At 32.0% G+C, this 18,832-nt stretch overlaps 1 protein-coding gene across 1 annotated transcript in view; it reads left to right on the top strand.

The window, feature by feature from the left end:
* The window catches only part of LOC124366297 (Ca(2+)/calmodulin-responsive adenylate cyclase-like), a 241,918-nt gene that overhangs the window by 127,966 nt on the left and 95,120 nt on the right, over positions 1–18,832 (top strand). Inside the window, exon 4 of the mRNA XM_046822724.1 lies at positions 15,299–15,562. Within this exon, the coding sequence (XP_046678680.1) occupies positions 15,299–15,562 (264 nt within the window). The remainder of the gene's footprint in view (positions 1–15,298; positions 15,563–18,832) is intronic.

Here is an 18,832-nt window from a genome sequence, read left to right as displayed (position 1 = left end):
TTTCATTGTTCAAGCTTTGTTAAGGTACAAATGTAAACAATTAAATGTTTCATTGCAAACACAACCTTTGTAATGGCAGACAAGGATAACACTTGATATTTTAAAATAAACTCTTCATTGTTTCGTATTAATCTGGAAATTTTCAAACTTAGCCAAACAGTAATAGCTTTATAATTAATATCTGGTTAAATTCATTACCGTTTTTAGAATTTCTTTCATTTAGTCTCTTAGTCCTTGTGCATATTGATAAGTGTGAAATCCCAACTATATTTAGTTTATTAAAACAGCCAAATCTTACAAGGTGAATTTTTGAAAAAAAGATAAGTACTAAATTACGTTTATTATTTATTGCACAATATATCAATATTTATACTGTTTAGATGTTCTCGTCTTTTGAACTATTAACTAACTATTAAAATACAAAAAATTAATAACTATGGACAGAGATTGTTTTATCGTATTATTATTCATTATAATCAGCATAAATATTTTACAGAATATTAATTGAGCCCAACTAACTTTAGTGCATTCATAAATATTATGACAAAACACATTTAAAACTTAGTTAATAAGAAATAAATTGTACTGATATAACACTTAAATAGATTATACGCATGAACTCTTTGGTTACGAGATATGATACATTACAAAATTTAGTACAGCCTGACTGCAGAATTTGGCTTCATATTTAGGAGAACTTTCCACTTGATGTTTCTGGTCAAAAACAGCCCAGTTTGTTCACTCCTGAACACAGCACTAGACCAGTGCAGTAGGGTCTGCGCTAAACCATTGCAGTGGGGCTAATAATAAACCAGTGCAGTGGAGCCAGCATAAAACCAGCGCAGTTGGTCAACACTAAACCAGTGTAGTGGGATCAGCATTAAACCATTGCAATGTGGCACACGCCAAATAAGTGCAGTAGGGTCAGCACTAAACCAGTGCAGTGAGATCAGCATTAAATCAGTGCAATGTGGCACATGCTAAACCAGTCCAGTGGGGTCAGCATTAAACTATTGCAGTGAGATCAGCATTAAACCATTGCAATGTGGCACACACTAAACCAGTGCAGTAGGGTCAGCACTAAACCAGTGCAGTGAGATCAGCATTAAACAACCAGTCCAGTGGGGTCAGCATTAAACTGTTGCAGTGAGATCAGCATTAAACCATTGCAATGTGGTGCACACTAAACCAGTGCAGTAGGGTCAGCACTAAACTAGTGCAGTGAAATCAGCATTAAACCAGTCCAGTGGGGTCAGCATTAAACTATTGCAGTGAGATCAGCATTAAACCATTGCAATGGTGGCGCACGCTAAACCAGTGCAGTAGGGTCAGCACTAAACCAGTGCAGTGAAATCAACATTAAACTAGTGCAATGAGATCAACTTTAAACCAGTGCAGTAGGGCCTACACTAAACCAGTGCACCGGAGTCTATGTCATTTTGTAAATTTATTCTATTTTATACATAATATAATTATAGTATTTAAGAAATTTTAAACTAGTTAATTGTATTTAAAAAATATGTTGGATGCTCAGATTCATGTCACAATGTACCCTGGGCAGATGTTCTAGTTCTTTTCGGTGAACTTTTATATATATTATTTCCTATTAACTGTTAAAATGCAGCATCTCAGGGGGGTAATGAAAGCTACAAAGTCAATCTTTGATGACATCAAAGGAAACGCTTCTTAAAACATGTATGCATAAACACACTGAAAATCCTAATGAGAGCTTCTATAGTGCCATGAGAGTCTTATAGTGCCATGAGAGTCGTTTGGAGTTCACTTCTCAAAACTCTATTTGTGGCCATAAAAACAGTTCACTTTGGTGTTTGTGAAGTTATTACTGCTTTTAATGATGGCCACTGTTGTCAAATGTGGATATGTGTAAAAATAAAAACTTTTGTATTTAGAAAAAAAATAGTTGTATGTATTTTAATATTAGAAAATCAGGATATTATTTAAACATGTAAAAATATCTATAACAACAAACTACAAAAGTTTCATTGGGCTATCTTTTAGACAAAAATCGTGCAAACGTTCAGAGAGTTTTAGCATTGGTTTCAATGGCCCTATCCTGTCCTTACCCTTTCTCCTTAAAGGATGACATTACGCTTTTAATTGAAAATTAAAGATAAGAATCACGTCGTTCAAAAAAAATAAACAGAGGAATATGTGTCAGCGACGTAAAAGATGATGTGGATGATGTGGCGTTATTCTGAGCTCAGGAACCTTTACAGACAGACGGAACATCCCCCTCCCCCCTTTACCTACACTACCTTCAATCTGATAAACAACATAATCAGTATAAAAACCCATAACCATAAGTAATAAATTATTAAAAAATTATTTATTCATAAAATTGTAAAGTTGATTGAATGTGACAAAAAGTTATGTATGCATACGTAATGTTGTTTGGAATTTTTAAATGTATAAATAAAATGTTCCCTTCAACGAATTTATTTTCCCTTTTAAAAAGTGTCATTAAAGAACATCCTTATCCAAATTGATATTTTCTTTTTCCAATTATTTACGATTTAAAATGGTTTTCAATGATCATATTTTTTTCTATTAGAGTGCAACAAGATTGCCGAATGCAGGTAGTGTAAAGTAAAGCCAGACAGAGACATGGGCTAATAAAGTGAGGAAATGCACTCACACAGGGTCACCGGGTCTGCCTTGAAGCTTATATTGTTGTATTAGGTATGCCGCATGTGCCCTCCATTGTTCGGCTAACATGGCCTTCTTCGCCGGTCGTATTGCATCCTGCATTGTGCGGGATATGAAGGTAATCGGTGAATAAATCTTTCTTAGCAATGGACCCGAGAAAGTTTAGCTTCTTTATGGTGTGTAATCACTAAAGTTGTTATTCGTACTTGAGTATTTTTTCACAAAATGTCTACTTTTTGTAAATAAAATTTTTTATTTTTTAATAATTGAAAAATTAGACAATTTGCTCTATAAAATGGAAATTTTTGGGATCTTTTTCAAGTAACTTTACCAGTTTTGTTTTGTTCAGTTCAGTTATGGCCAACGAAATAAATGTTCATTGCTTCAGCATACCATATGTGAATGATACTGTTTGGAAATAAATTTTTTAAAGCGGACTGATTTTTTTTTTTACAAAGAACAATTATTGACTGCAATAAATGATTTTTGTAAGTTCTTATAAAATATGGGTGTGTGTTATGTGTATGCAAGCATTCTTGTTGTGAGAAACTTGTTCAGATTTCGTATGTTTGTTTAATCTGCTGATATCTTCTGTCTATGTTTTACTTTTTAAATTATTTTATTGTTTATGTTATTTTACTCTAAAACTTGTAAAGTTTTTGTGAAAATCCCAAATTTATGTTCAGAAACAATTTAAATTACATTTTTACCATTTATAGCGCATTTAGTGTTACAGAAAATGTTATTAACTAAACAAGCCTAAAAATTCTTGTTCAAAGATTGTAATATATTAAATTAATTTATGGTAAAAATGTAACTAAAACCATAAATTAAATGATAAGAAATGGTTGGTTTTGGAGAAATTTGATGTGAGAGTTTTGTGATCACATTAAAAAATTTAACTATTTAAATTAAAACTTCTTAACATCTTTTAAACCCAATAAATTTGGTACAAAATATACGTATCTGGACAAAAAAATTATCTTTCTAATAAAGCGCAATTATAATTAAAATTATATTAATTTAACTTAATGTCTATTTTGTATGTGGGATAAAATAAGCCTATAATCTTTCTAACATAAGGTCTGATATTTCGTGAAATTCGTATGGTATAATCTTATTCATATGGACAAAAACTTATCTTTCTAATGAAGTGCAATTACAATTAAAATTATATTAATTTAACTTAATGTCTATTTTGTATGTAGAATAAAATAAGCCTTATAATCTTTATAACGGAAGGTCTGATATTTTGTGAAATTTGTATGGTGTAATCTATTAATTCCACTTGAAACTTTTGCTTTTATAAGATTTTTAAACTACGTTTAAAAAATATAAAAATAGACTAAAATTTTTTTTTTACGAAAAACTTAATAGTAATAATATAATATATTTTAATGAAATTGTTTAAGTCATATACTGATTGGATTGTTTAAAGATAGATAAGATTTGTATATAATTGACAAAGCGTAACTTCATACAATACTTATTATTAACAAATATATTAAATTTTGAGGTACTGAATGATAATGAAAATACAATGTTTATTCCTCCAAACTTCATGAAGGAGGACTGTGCCAACTCTGACATTGTTTCTCTACTTAGCAACAGTTAAATGACTGCTTGGATCTGTGTGTGCGGAGATGGAGGTGAGAAATGTTGAAGGACAGAGAACGGAGGAGTGAGCAGAGGTTACGCCAAGGTGTGATGTTTACATCAGATTCCCGCAACTCAACACTGTTTACGCGCGAGATGGCAGCTTTAAATATCTCCACCTCCTGCACCGCTTTACATCTCTATTAAAAACCGGACATTTCTCTCTGACTGGAGTTTCCAGTGGTTTATCCGCACTATTTATAAATTTGGCAGCCCAAGTAGAAACTGTTGCTGTTGAGCATTAAACATTGCCTTAGTACACAAGCCACGGATTGAAGAGTTTCAATTTCCTCAGTGAATTTGTCTTTGAGCAACGGTAAAATCTCATTCATTGGAAAGAAATATCAGCATCATAGACAAATTTTAAAATTTACTTTAGAAAAGGTCTGCAGTGTCAGAATAAATAAAAACATTATTAATTAGTTTAGTTATTTGTTGAATAAACATAAATAATTTTAAAAATTGTTTTAATTGTTCAACAAATCTCGATACAAGTTTGTTTCAAATAAATATTCTTAAAATTTACTACATGACTAAACAATTTGAGAACATTAATTGAACGAAGATGTCAAAATAAAAACAAAATAAAATAGAATCAATTTAAATTCAAGAGCAATGAGGAAATACTCAATAACAATTAGGATACGGTATTTTGAAACTAACCATTATAAATAACAAGATATGTTCCTATTTAAAGATTTTCACTGTTACTTTGGACATGGTCCTTTTGGGTTCCTTGATGTTTTTAGCCATAGAATTTTGGGCAGAATATATCTTTACTCTTAACTTCTATTTTCACTCTACTGTAAGGAAATAGAGCTAGTTGCCTGGTTGATGGATGACTTCTTTTTATGGTAACAACAGTTTCCTTAAATAAGTTGATTTTCACCGTAGTCAGAGATTAAGGCTGCAGGTCTTAAACCGGGGGGTCATAAATTTGATTCTATGGGAGGTGAATACGAGTTTGCAGATGAGCTTGGATTTTTTTCCTTACAAGTTTGGCATGCTCAAGTAAACATGCCATGAACGTTGAAGGGACTCCTGAAAATATTACTAAGGATAATTTGTAAAAGGATTTCATGGATTAAGGCATTCCTCCTGACACATACAATCTTTGTAAACACACTGATAAATCCAGATATGTGGTCACCGAGTTGTACACAAAACATTCCACGTACAGCAGAATTTTGTGGTTTTCTTTATTCTGTGGTTTGCCCACTGTCAAATCATTATATTGTTCCTGTTTTGTTTGTTATAATATTGTGTAAGAAGTATACTGTATGACAATCGCGTGTTGTGCAGGTAGTTATGGTATTTTATAACAGATGTCCCCTCTTCCTTGGTCCTCTGTCATGAGTGTTTGCACCTTGAAGAGTTCACTGTAGTCACACAGTGCAGACAGCTACCACGTGTTGTTATATGTCACCTGTCCTGGAATATTTTATGGTTTTTATCAAGTGTTTATTGTACCATGGAAATATCCAAGGCACAAGGCACAAATATCCAAGGTGAACAAATAGACTAGTGGATTCGATTACTTGATGATAACACAAACACGGATAGTGAAAATGATTTAGTGGACAATGTATAAAAAAATAACAAAAATTAAAAAAGACATAAAAAAGTATATATCTAAATATAAACCTGTCGCTATAAGAAAACAGTAACATAGTTTAAGGTACACAACAAAAACAGTTAAGGGGTTAAGATATAAAATAACGTTTAAGCGTTGTGAAGGAAACAGGATTTTTTTTCTTGTTGTGTACATGTTTCACTGAACGATGGCAAAGGTCTGAAAAAATCCTGTTTCCTTCATAAAATAGCGCTTAAAAAATGTATAAAAATATTTTAGTAACACGAAGTGAAGAAGGATACATTACAATGCTTCAATACAAAGATATAGAAATAAAAAGACTTTTTGTGTACTCTATTGGAGTGGTTTTACATTTTATATTAGTAGATTTTAATATTTCTACTTGACTTACCTGATGCTAAAATCTAAGTTGTATAATAATTCTGATATTTTTGAATAAAATATCAGAATTATCATACTGTAACCATACAAGTATTCATGAATAATACATGAACATACAGTTTACCGAATTGGTGGAACCTTTATGTCAAATTTCACTCTTTGAAGCAACAACTTCATATAGAGGGTGGAAATTTTAACAGGGGTTGTTTTGTATAAACCAGGTAATGGCTAATCACTTATTTTATTTATTTTATTTTATTTTCATGCTATAAAACAGGAAATACACCCAATTACATTATAGCAGTACAAACAAATCAAAATGTTAAATAAGTGGTTTGAGTCCAAGTCCCATATCCATTGTATCACTGGAATATTTATAAGCAAAATAACTATAAATACATATTATTCTAAACGTTACATAGGCACTATTATAAATAAATAAACAATAAATAATACACATTCAGATAAATAACAAATACAGTATATGGTAATGACAATATCAGGAAATTAGTTTAATAAATTAATGGAATTTTAATTAATAAATTAATAATAAATCAACATTTAATAAATATAGCTTGAATTTAGCACAATTCAAGCACACACAATCAATTTTCCCACATATAGCAATTTTGAAGGGAAAATTGATGAATCAACTTCGTATTTATAATTTTCTTAGACAATTATGCCCATCAGACGTACTTCGCACGGTTTACTTTTCTTTAATTCATAGTAGGCTTGATTACGCTCTCTCCTGCTGGGGCGGAATGTATATCACAAATTTAGGAACATTAATAACAATACAAAAAATTTTTATAAGACTAATGACCAAAGCTAATTTTAGGGAACATTCTTATCCCTTATTTGTAAGCATGAACATATTACCCCTTCGTTATATGTACATTTATAAAGTATTAAAATTGTTTTATATGAGAAGTGGTAATGCTCTGAAAAATGTAAATAAAGCAGAAATGAGATTAAGAAATGCAAATAATTTTTGTGTACCAAAGCCTCAAAAAACACATTTTACAAAATTTTTTTCTTTTATAGCTCCGAGGACATATAATTTACTGCCGGAATTAGTCAAAAATAGTAGGAACATAAATATATTTTCTAAAAAAAATTAGAGGATGGTTGATAGGTCAAAATGATATTGAGTATATGTTTAAGATAATAAATTAGTGTATGGTTAGTCTTATCTGCTAAGTCATAAATCTATTTAAATAGAGACGGTAGAGCATTATAAAAAAATTATTTGTAATATAATATTTAATGTTACATGTATAAAGCCTAACATTTTAATATTGTAAGTCATGCATAAATCCTTTTTATTTAATACAGCACAATAGTTATAATAAATTTAAACTTTGAAACATACCTAATAGTACATTATTTACTACATAAGCTACAATAACTCATTTTTATAATTTCATTCTTGCTCGTTTCCGCAATTTTTATTTTTTACCCTTTTTGTATATAGTATCCCCAACACAGGCACAGCCTTATGGGGTACCTAAATTTCCCTTATTGTATAAATTTATTGGCCTAATTATTGGTTTAAAAAAAGGAAGAAAAACCTAAAAGGATGTAATCTGCTTATTGTATTTTATTACTCTAAGTACATAAAGTAGAAATAAAATAAGTGGAAAACATTTTTTTGTATTTTTTATTTACTGCTATTGTAAATACGTTATGTAATAGTATTATTTATTATTAAGCACTGGCAATAATATTTGTTTGTAATATCCAGTTTGTTATTTTGGGGAAATAAATGATTTATTATTATTATTATTTTATTTATTATAATTTAAGAAATTGTAAAAGAAAAAATATACTATGAAGGACTGGTATACAAAATTAATGAAATGCATTTCTCTTTAAAGATATTTAAACTGTCAAAGTGAACATCAATGTCGGATCCACCCAAAAGCATTGTGTTATAACCCCTCATCATCCGCAACAGAGGAAAAGACGATCGCATCACTTAAGAAAATATCGTAAAATTTCTACTTTTATTTGTTAGAAAAAGAGTTAATCCTTGTGTATTCTCTTCGTCATAACAAGGACGTTTAAATATTTATGAGTGGTCGAGAACAATCCTGGTCTCCACAAAATCCAGTCAGATAGTACTGACAGTTTTGGAATTGCAAAAATTGGATCCTGAGTAACGAGTATGTAAGAATCCTCGGTTTTTTCGTACAGACTATAAAAGTGATTAACAGATCGTTCAAAACTCGTGTTCACTTGGAATTTAGACCTATGTCAAGTATGAATGCTGAGCTGTGTGTTTCCGTGCCAACTCGTAAACACGGTTGTCGGCCAAGCCAAGACATGTGGATGCTGTTACAGTCATGGCCGCGGGCCAGACGTCAAGTGTTCGGAGGCCAACCGAGTCAAGTGTTTCAACAGATTTCAATCAACTATCGGTATTAAGATTGACACCTCTGAGGCTGATAAAATTAGTTATTGTGATGAGTGTGTTGCTGAGATTATAGTGGGATGTCTAGATGGTTTTACTCGCAGTCAGATGTGCTGTTCTGCAAACATTGATTCTCACATTGTACATTTTTGACTTCAGGATATTTTCCCCAAAGAAATGTTTAATAAGTTTTGTTTGTTTTTATAGTTTCTGACCTTAAACTACTGTAGATTAATTGTGATAATATTAATTAGGGGTACTTGTATCTACTTTGCAGACAACCCCAGGTTCACTGCATTTACTGATTTCACCCCCTTTCACATTAAAAATGTTGTTGCTCACTTAAGGTTGGAATATTTGTTAGAAACAGGAAAGAAATTAAAGTATTTGTTTAATTGTACCTAAAATATTTTTACTCACATTCTTATACTTCACGAATTAAAGAAACAAAAATAAATTGATTTTGGAGTTCCAGTAAATGATACATGTGCATCAATTTAAGTTTTTTACTTACGTATTAACTACATCAACATTTATTCAAATAATTTGTTATTTGATTACATGTAACTCAGTTAGTATATACATAAATTTCTGTATTTATTAAAATATATTCAGCCCCTTATTGTTTGTTGAATAACAGGAATTTTAAAATAAACTGACTTCAGAAACTTGAATAGGTGGTTAATAACAAAAACAAGAAACTAAAGCGTAAAAAAAATTATAATTTGAGTAAACAACAGTTATTCAAATCCAAATGTAAGAATGAGCAAAAAAATATTTAGTGATAGTAGCAAATTTTAAGAAACATAAACTAGAAAATTAATCCCAAAGTTATCCATTATATATTCATTTTCCCTTTAGTGTAGTAGTCCTTGCAATTATTCTATAATGTATAATGTTCTACAACAAGAAAAACAGTCAAGGAGAATAAAGATAAGAACGTGTTTATTGTCATAAAGCTTACAAAAATATCTACACAAGTTGTGTATAAGACAAATATAAAAACTGGGAGAAGTTTTGATTGAAAACTTTGCTAGCCTAAACATGAAGTTGCCAAAACAGTTACACCACAATGCAAATATTATTTGAAATTTTAGTATTGATTGTTTTATTTAGTCTATAAAAGTCTATGGATAGATTTTTCTCTATTTCGAGTGTTTTACATATGTCTACATCATTACAATAACGTATGTATAGATGACTATTGGAGCCAGTTATAGCCATATAGGTAGCTGTAATAAACGCTATTATTGCTGCAATAGCTGCTAAGTACTGTATCATTACATTATATATATATATATATATATATATATATATATATACATAGGAGACTGTAACCTTGATGTAAGTATTAATATAATTAAAGGTACTTGCGTTGAATTGCCTTTGCCAGCAGAGTAATTCAACAGCAGTATTCAAAAAATAATCATTGTTCTAAGTTAGTTAGGTTCAATTAAACTTGTACATAATGTTGTTCTACTTTAAACATGCATCAAATTGTTTTTACTCTCTCTTAATTACGTTTTAACCTGATTTAAATTTAGCACTCATTTTGTGACGTATCGACTTTTAATGACTTTTAATTTTCTCATTAAAAAAATTACTTTTTAGTTTCTTTTTATTTTTACATAAGGTTTTTCATATTTTTGAAATAGGATTATTTATATTTAAAAATCCTTTTATTTTTAAGTAGCTAATATTTTCATCCTATAATGTAATTAGTGTAGAATAAATAAATTAATATCCATATATTTTAAATTTGATATTCATAAATACTAGAAATATAACTATCTACAAAATAAAAAAAAAAACTTTTTTGAACAGTTAACAAGAATGTATTAATGAAGAATTTACAAAAGCTGTTGTAAAGAAAGAGAAAGCACAATTGGGGATTACAATAATTTAGGAACCAAAATTAATTTTCTTTTACAAGTAATTTGTGACAGATGCAGATCTGAGAAGGCCTTCTTTTCACAGGAAGAGGTTATCGTGCAATAGGTCATTGTTTAGATAAAGATGATGAAGGTTTGTTATAAATTTAATTGAAAGTCAAAATTATAATAAGAGTGCGAGTTTTGATATAAAAAAGATATTTTTGTGTGTGTGTGTGTGTAAAATGATTTTTTCAGATAAGATATCAACAATTGAAATAGTTAAATCTGTAGGCAGTTAACTTTTTATAATGAACAAAACAATGATAAATATATTAAAAAAGAATCCTCCAATGTGTATTAAAATTAAGTCTTGGTCTTTTAAATTATAATAGGATGGTGACAATAAGAATCAGAGATTTATAGTCACTTAACATGACAATATAATGTAGTAGACAACATCTACAATGAACAGGTGACTTATTAGTCAATATTTTAATTACAATATCAATATCCTGTAAATAAATCAATTTATAACATAATTAGTCATTAACGGTTAAATAATAATGACACATAAAAACAGTGTTCTGATATGTATGTATATATGAATCGCGATTTGTTAAAAGGGCATTAGTCCATTTTTTTGAGAAATTCACTTTTTCACTGTTTTGCATTCTTCAGACATAGATTCATCTAACTGTGCTAGAAAGGCACAAATCCACAACATAGCATAAGCTACAGAGCTTGTTTGGTATTGAAAGTTTTGTTAAAAGGGCACTAGTCCGGGACTTGTGCCCCTTTAACAAAACGTTTGTTGGCAGCACTGTCTCCAGCTGTGTTGTTTAGTTTGTGTCTCAGCTATTTCCCATTCCCAGATTGTTGTTCCAGACTAACCTGCATTTTAAGGTTATAACTTGCTTTTGTTGTCAAATGCTTTGTGTTTAACATGTCTAACGACGGTTTCCTGTTTTAAATGACGAAGTTGCAATTGAAAATAATATTTCAAAGAAGAGGAAATATGATCCTGAGTGACAACTCTGAACAGGCACTAGCTGAAGAGCCCCATGTATTATCAATTTCAATATATTTTATGCAAAACATATCTTTGCCTAAAGTCCCATTTCAGGAACTTTTTTATCTCAGGCAACTGACCATAAACGTATTTTGTATTTCTAACATAGCACTATGTTTGTCTATGACGAAACAGAGGCAAAAAAGGCCCCAATGAGGTCTGCTCTTTCATTAATGACTACCTGAATGATTTGCCTAAAAACCAGTATTCTGAGTTAAGAATATTTTCTGACAACTGCTACAGGCAGAATAAAAATCAGGCCTTGAGCAGATTTTTGTTGTATCTAACAGATTATAATCAGTTTTCAAAAGTGCAGCAATTCTTTCCTGTAAGGGGACATAGTTTTCTACCATGTGACCGAGATTTCGGTCTTGTGAAAAGGCAACTTAAGAAATATGACAGACTCTTCACCCCCTATGAAGTTGTGGAGCAAATAGTTAAAAGCAGCATACCAGGAAAGTGTTTGGTTAAGAAAGTGAACTGTGATGAAATATTGGATTTCAAAAACTGGTGGGGCAAGCATTACAAACTCCGCACAGTTTCTGATGAGACGAAAAACTTGAAAAGAGAGAGTAGGGTTTGCTTTGGTATTAGTAAACTATACCACTTTGTGTATAGGCCAGACTTAAAAGGGTACATCACAGCCTATTCCACAATTAATGGCCTAGACAACCAAACATTTTTCATGTCTGCTCAATCAGGTACGCCTTCAGCTCCAACCAGACTTGCATACCCGGGAGGGAAAATTCCCTTGAAGGAAGCCAGGGCCAATGACATCAAGAAAGCTCTTCAGTATGTACTAGTAGAACATCTGGAATTTTATAATGAAATTGTAAATGGGCCCATTGGAACAGCTGAAGAAGAAGATTTGAGTACCAGATGTTGAGACCTTATAACACATTAAAAAGTGATCAACTAATACTATGGCTCAAAAATATTTTCTCAATTCAAATTAAATGTTTATTTTGTTAATTTGACTAATTTATAATCCAAATGCTATACCAAACTACTAATGTAAGCAATAAAATCATAAGCTTGAACAGAAATTGTTTATTTTTTATCCTTTTTTAGTGCATTTTGTTAAAAGGACACAATTCCATAGTTTTAAATAATTTAAAAAGTAATATAAATGAACAAAAACACAATATCTATTGTTTCAGTAATTAAAAATAGTAATAAACTAAATATAACTAAAAAAAAATATAAAAGATAAAGTAAATATTTTCCAAACAAGATGGTTTCTTGTTAATTCCTGAAAGTTTTGCCAAATGGACTAGGGCCCTTTTAACAAATCACGATTCATATATATATATATATATAAAATTAAATTTTAACAATATACAAGTGAATTGTTATAATTTTATTCCCATATTATATTGGTGAATGAATATCTGACATTTGCTCTAGCAATTTTTACATCTACAATATTTTAAAAGGGATTGTGATTTGTCTGTTGTAACCAAGCTGTGTATAGTAGAGAATTTATAGCATGACCGGTGACTTCGAGATGCGCCGTAAGGAAAGACGGAACTAAAGTGGTGGGTGTTGGAGCGGCTCAGTCTGTTGCCGTATTTAGCCTTGTGAACTTCGGTCTCCAGTCTTCTATACGTGCCGCCCAAAAAACATTCGCTTGTGCCAATTCACGAGTTGTAATACAATTTGTGAATTAATTGCGTTGTGCTCATTACGTTTTAAGTAAAGAGTTTGAGATGGATCATAATGTAAAAAGTAAAATTGGAGGTAGAAAGGTTATACACGGCCAAACAAGAGAAGTGCTTCCCATTTTATGAAACGGGAAGCAGAAACCAACACACTTATAAATTTGAAGAAAGTTCAACAGCAAAGTACGCTGAGATGAATTTTGAAGGAGGAAAAAAAATAAGTCCAATTGGCAATTCTTTTAGTACGCCCAACAAAGTAAGAAAACGCAAACATACTAAAAGTAATCTGGACAATTTTGATTTGGGTGTAGTTCGAAGAACAATAAATAATTTTCATCGACAACGGGGTTTTGTTATGTTAACTATTGCGTGTGGATCGTTGGCGTTATTGTTATTTTAAGTATACATCATTAAATTAACTTGATACAAGTTGGTAGATAAAACTGAGTATTTTCTTATTCTACTGTGTATATTGACAAATTAGTTTAACCATTTTTTATATTAATTTTTAATTTAGCAGCTAGGCTATGTCAGTTGAAAATTTTGTAGTGTATAGTTGTATCTACTATCGTAAATCCTGAAGCTTACACGGTTAGTATATGATAAATTGAATTTTAATGGCTAACAAAGCGTAACAATTACAATTCTGAACTGTTGTCGTGGTTGGAGATCAAGAATAATATAAATTCCTACCCTTTCCCAATTTATGAGAACCCTTTCTTACCACCAGGTATCTCTACTGCGAACTCATTAAGAAGGGTGAGCTATGAACACAATTTCGGCAGAACATAGTCATTGTTAAGATCACGTACATCCGGTCCCAATATTTCCAAGATTTCCTGTATTGAATTTCCCATCATAAAAGTCCGTCGCCGTAACTTCAAAAGAGTCTAGACATGTTCAAATATTCTCAAGGTCTTCTATACTAAATTGCTCATCATAAAAGACCACCGTGGTAAGAACATAAGGGTCTAGAAATGTTGGCAAACACTACAATATTCGGCTCCCGCCACCACTATGAGCCGGGAGCCGAAAACTCTCAGTAGGGTTAGTAGCACCGTATTCACTCCCCTACTTTAGATTGTGCTCCCACGCGCTCAACTCCTCCACTCCTCACGCGCATCCCACCGGTCATGCTATAACTTCTCTAGAGTAACTCTCTTTCTTTATTCTAATAATTCTTATCCTTTAGTACACTAAGAAAGTTTCTAATTTTGTTTTTTAACTTACGGTTTTCATTGGAAAACGTGCGTTAAACACTAACAAAAATTCAGACAAAAAGCATTAAATTATTACTAACATACTCTGTTGGGTCTTTGACCAAATTTAGTTATCCTATTCTCTATTAGATAAGTAAAAGTATCTAAGCGTTGGCCCAACAAATGGATAGACCTGGCAACCCTTCAGTCATTTGTCGTAACACAATCACTGAGGTACTGTAGATGAGTTACGAGTTACCTCTGGCCCAGTACACGGTGCAACTGTGTATTGTAGCGGTATCACCTTATTCTGCAGGCACTTACGTGTAATGCACAATCAGTAATTAGGTCTACAACATTAGTGCACATGATTATAGAGTCTCAAGATAGGTCATTATCGCCTTGAATTTGCCAGTATAAAAAGAGACTAGGCTCATGACTCGCTTAAACTAAACGATTAGATAACAATGAACAAAATCTCATTAGATAAATTTTATTTAAAAAATTGTCACCCGTCTCATTTTTGCTCAGTGGCGTAACTAAGACCTGGTTTGTGAGGGGGAGGGGAGGATCTGATTACATCTAAATTTGAAAAAATGTAATATGCCTGGTTCTAAATAAAACATTCAACTGTTGTATTTCAAACAAGTTGGATTGCTGATATAAAATCTTTTTTGTTTTTTTAGGGTTTATGGGGTGTTTTATCCCCTTCATCCTCCCATAGTTACAGTTTTGTTGTTACTTATTTGGTAGCTGTGCTGTAACTGAGCCTTGTTTGCAGGATGCGTACCTGCTGTGGGTCTGCTACGTGATCCTGTTCTTCTGCGCAACATTCTGCGCAGTGAGTTTACCTGTAGTGGAGACACGGCGTGGAGCTGCCGTGGCAGACGGCGCATGGCAGGTGCTCTTTGTGGTCTTCCTGGCGTATGCGATGATGCCACTCAAGACCTGGGTTGCTGCACTGTTTGGGCTGTCATTACCGGTCGCGCACACCGCCGTCGCCACCACGTTTGCGACAGAGTTCCCCCAGCTGTTATGGCAGCAGGTATATACATGTGATTGTTCCTTTTTTTGTTCTCTTAGGACAAGAAGCTGAAAAATTGCACTTAGTCTTAAACGGACCTTTGGGCTGCTTCCGGAGTGACAGGATATTCTGGATGGGTAAGGTTGGGGATACAGGCCGCCTAAAGTACATGAGGAAGGATTTTGTGCATTAATCTCAGTCATGTATCCTTGGTAAAAGGTGAACCCAGCTCTATAACAGCATCTCCAATCAAAACAGGCAGGGGATGGCATGCCCTTATGTCTCAGCTAGTAACACCCATAGTAACATTTAGAGAGCAAGAGTCATCTCCTGCATTAGATTAGACCTACCAATCTACCCTTGCATGGCAATATATCGACGATTAAGGGTGTCGTTCCTGGACACCCATAAGGTTGCCCAGATTTAAGTGATACATTGGTTGTTTTGTGTTCTTAGTGAAGGTTAACTAGAAGGTACAAACCAGCCTAAAGTAAACCCTCCTGGGAAGAGGTGATAGTGCCTTACATAAAAAATGTGATGATGGGGTGGGTCGAATTTAGCTTAAATGGAAGGGTTATACGGAAGGAATTACCTTTAAAAGTTACTTGAAAGTTAAAAGTAGTAATTTTAGTATATATACCAATAACATCATCGTAACACTTTTAAAATATCCACTTTTGTAAAACAGATTTCTTCAATATTGAATTTGAAAATTATGTTGTCATTAAAACCTGTATAATATATTTTTATAATAACATTAGTTGAAGGCACTAGAGGCGTTTTTGATTGAAATTTTTCTGCAGATCATCATAAAGAGAACAAGATTGATGAAAGTATATTTTTTTAATTCATAAGGCTTCATCGGTCCTTTTCGAAAATTTACCAAATTAATAGAATTTTGAGTACAGTAATCAATTTTGAGATCTTGAAAGTTGTCGATTACGCTCTTGTTTTCTCGCATCTTGGGTATGGAGTGACGGTTTTGGAGGCACTCAGTGGACTGTCATAAAAAGTTCAAAGTTCAAAAGAGAATTAACTGTTCAATAGTAGTTCAGTTGAGGTGTAAACAATCCTGTCAATATTATTTCATTAATATTAATATCACAATATTGGCTTCCTTGCACATTTATAAAATTAACCACCTGTACATGTTCAATATTAATTATCTCATTTATTAATTAAGCAAGTTTATGTTTAAACACTATACTTCAGTAACCAAAATCAAAATTATACCATGTATGTTATTTAAAACAGTATTTTCGGTTATTTTACAATTTTATTCATGAATTGCCAAGTAATCTGGAAACATTTTGTTTATTTTTATATTTGTCCTTTCTGCTTCAATAGTAATGAATGATAAATTTAGTTACAGTCAAGTGGGTCATTTACAACTCTACTAAACATGATGTAATTCTTATATTTTTACACAGTTATTTGAAGAGCAAACTGTTGCAATGGCCACATTGTGTTTGGCCGCACAACACAGTGCAAACTTGAAACGTAATTTTTGTAGGATTTTGAGGTATGTTTGATTTACACTCATCCTGCCTCATTTAGTTTCTCCAACACTGTTGCTCATTACAATGTTTAATTATGAAAATACTATGCACATTTCGTATAAGTACAGAGGCATTTGGAAGAGTATAAGCCAAACAAAGAAGATTAAAGGGTTTTAATTGTTCTTATGCTGGTAAAATCAGGTCGTTTCAGTACAGTCAGCTGTTTAAGATGAGAATGCCAATATAGTATTACAAGCCAGAATAAAAATGGACCTGTTAAAAATGTTCTAATGGTTATCAATAACGGACCATTATATTATGTATATTATGGTTAGTAATATTATAAAATTCAAATTGAGCGAAAATACCAAAATCACTCCTAGAATGACTTGAAACCAGGGATGAATGCCAGAATATATTTTATGTTGTATAACAGAAGTCTCACCCTTTGCAAGAAGTCAACTATAAGTAACGGACCATTATATTATGGTTAGTAATATTATACAATTCAACTTGAGCAAAAATACCAAAATCACTCCTAGGATGACTTGAAACCAGGGATGAATGCCAGAATATATTTTATGTTGTATAACAGAAGTCTCACCCTTTGCAAGAAGTCAACTATAAGTAACGGACCATTATATTATGGTTAGTAATATTATACAATTCAACTTGAGCAAAAATACCAAAATCACTCCTAGGATGACTTGAAACCAGGGATGAATGCCAGGATATATTTTATATTGTATAACAGAAGTCTCACCCTTTGCAAGAAGTCAAACAAGAATCGTAACAGAAAGGAGAATGAAAGATTGAATGAAAGACAAATAATTGTGAGCCGCTAATTAGGGTGGAGGTACCAGACTCGGGAACAGACTCAGACATTGAAATGTAGAGTAAACACGGCAGAAACTAATTAGATGGGCAGACATTGGGTGTAAACCTACTGCAGTCTCGCATAACTTTTGTTACATCATAACAGAACTGCTGGCTCGTGCAATGTGCAGCAGCTTTTCAATACCAATAGCAACGAGCTTTTTAGTATATACAGAAAATATGTGTAGTATACTTTTAATAAAAATCCAAATGTTGTGTTTTTTGTCTTCAGTCATTAAAACTGACTGCTATAAAATTAGTTTTTTTGGCATAATTTTTGCCACCAGTGATTTAGTGATCTTCACACTATTGGGAAGGCTGATACCATCTATCACATGGTAATTTGTTATTCCTTTTACATAAAAAATTAAAAATCAATATTATAAACAATTTTTTAAATAGGGGGTTTGTGTAATTTCTTAAACAACCCTCTAGCTATGAATGTGCAATAATTTAATTAAAGTACGGTAAACACTCTCTTTTGAGAGAACTACATTTTTATCAAAATTACTTTTTCATGTATCATAAGGGTTCAAAACTTTATTAAAATTAAAAAAAAAACTGAACTAAATTGATTTATTTGCTTTAAAAATTGTTGTAAGTTTAAAGAAATGGATAGGTCTTTGGATGCATTTGTGAATGTGTTACTGTATATGTTGGTATTCATTTATGACTGTAAGGAAATATACAGGGTGTTTGAAAAGTATGGGTACGGCTTAATATTTTAAAAACCATAGGAGATAACATCTATAAACTTTGCACAGTGTCATATGGCTATGTAAACTATTTTTCCTTGCTATTACCATGACATGCCAACCATGGGGGGACGGCCCACAGAGGAAAACATGGAAAGCTTAAATTGAAGCATGGGTCGAGTCGAGTGATACCTCATTTGAAAGAGCTCACTTAGTAGAGT

Source organism: Homalodisca vitripennis, chromosome 7 (assembly GCF_021130785.1).
Source record: "Homalodisca vitripennis isolate AUS2020 chromosome 7, UT_GWSS_2.1, whole genome shotgun sequence".
NCBI classification, from domain to species: Eukaryota; Metazoa; Arthropoda; class Insecta; order Hemiptera; family Cicadellidae; genus Homalodisca; species Homalodisca vitripennis.
Note: the sequence above shows the minus strand (reverse complement) of the source record. Positions and strands in the feature narration are given on the sequence as shown.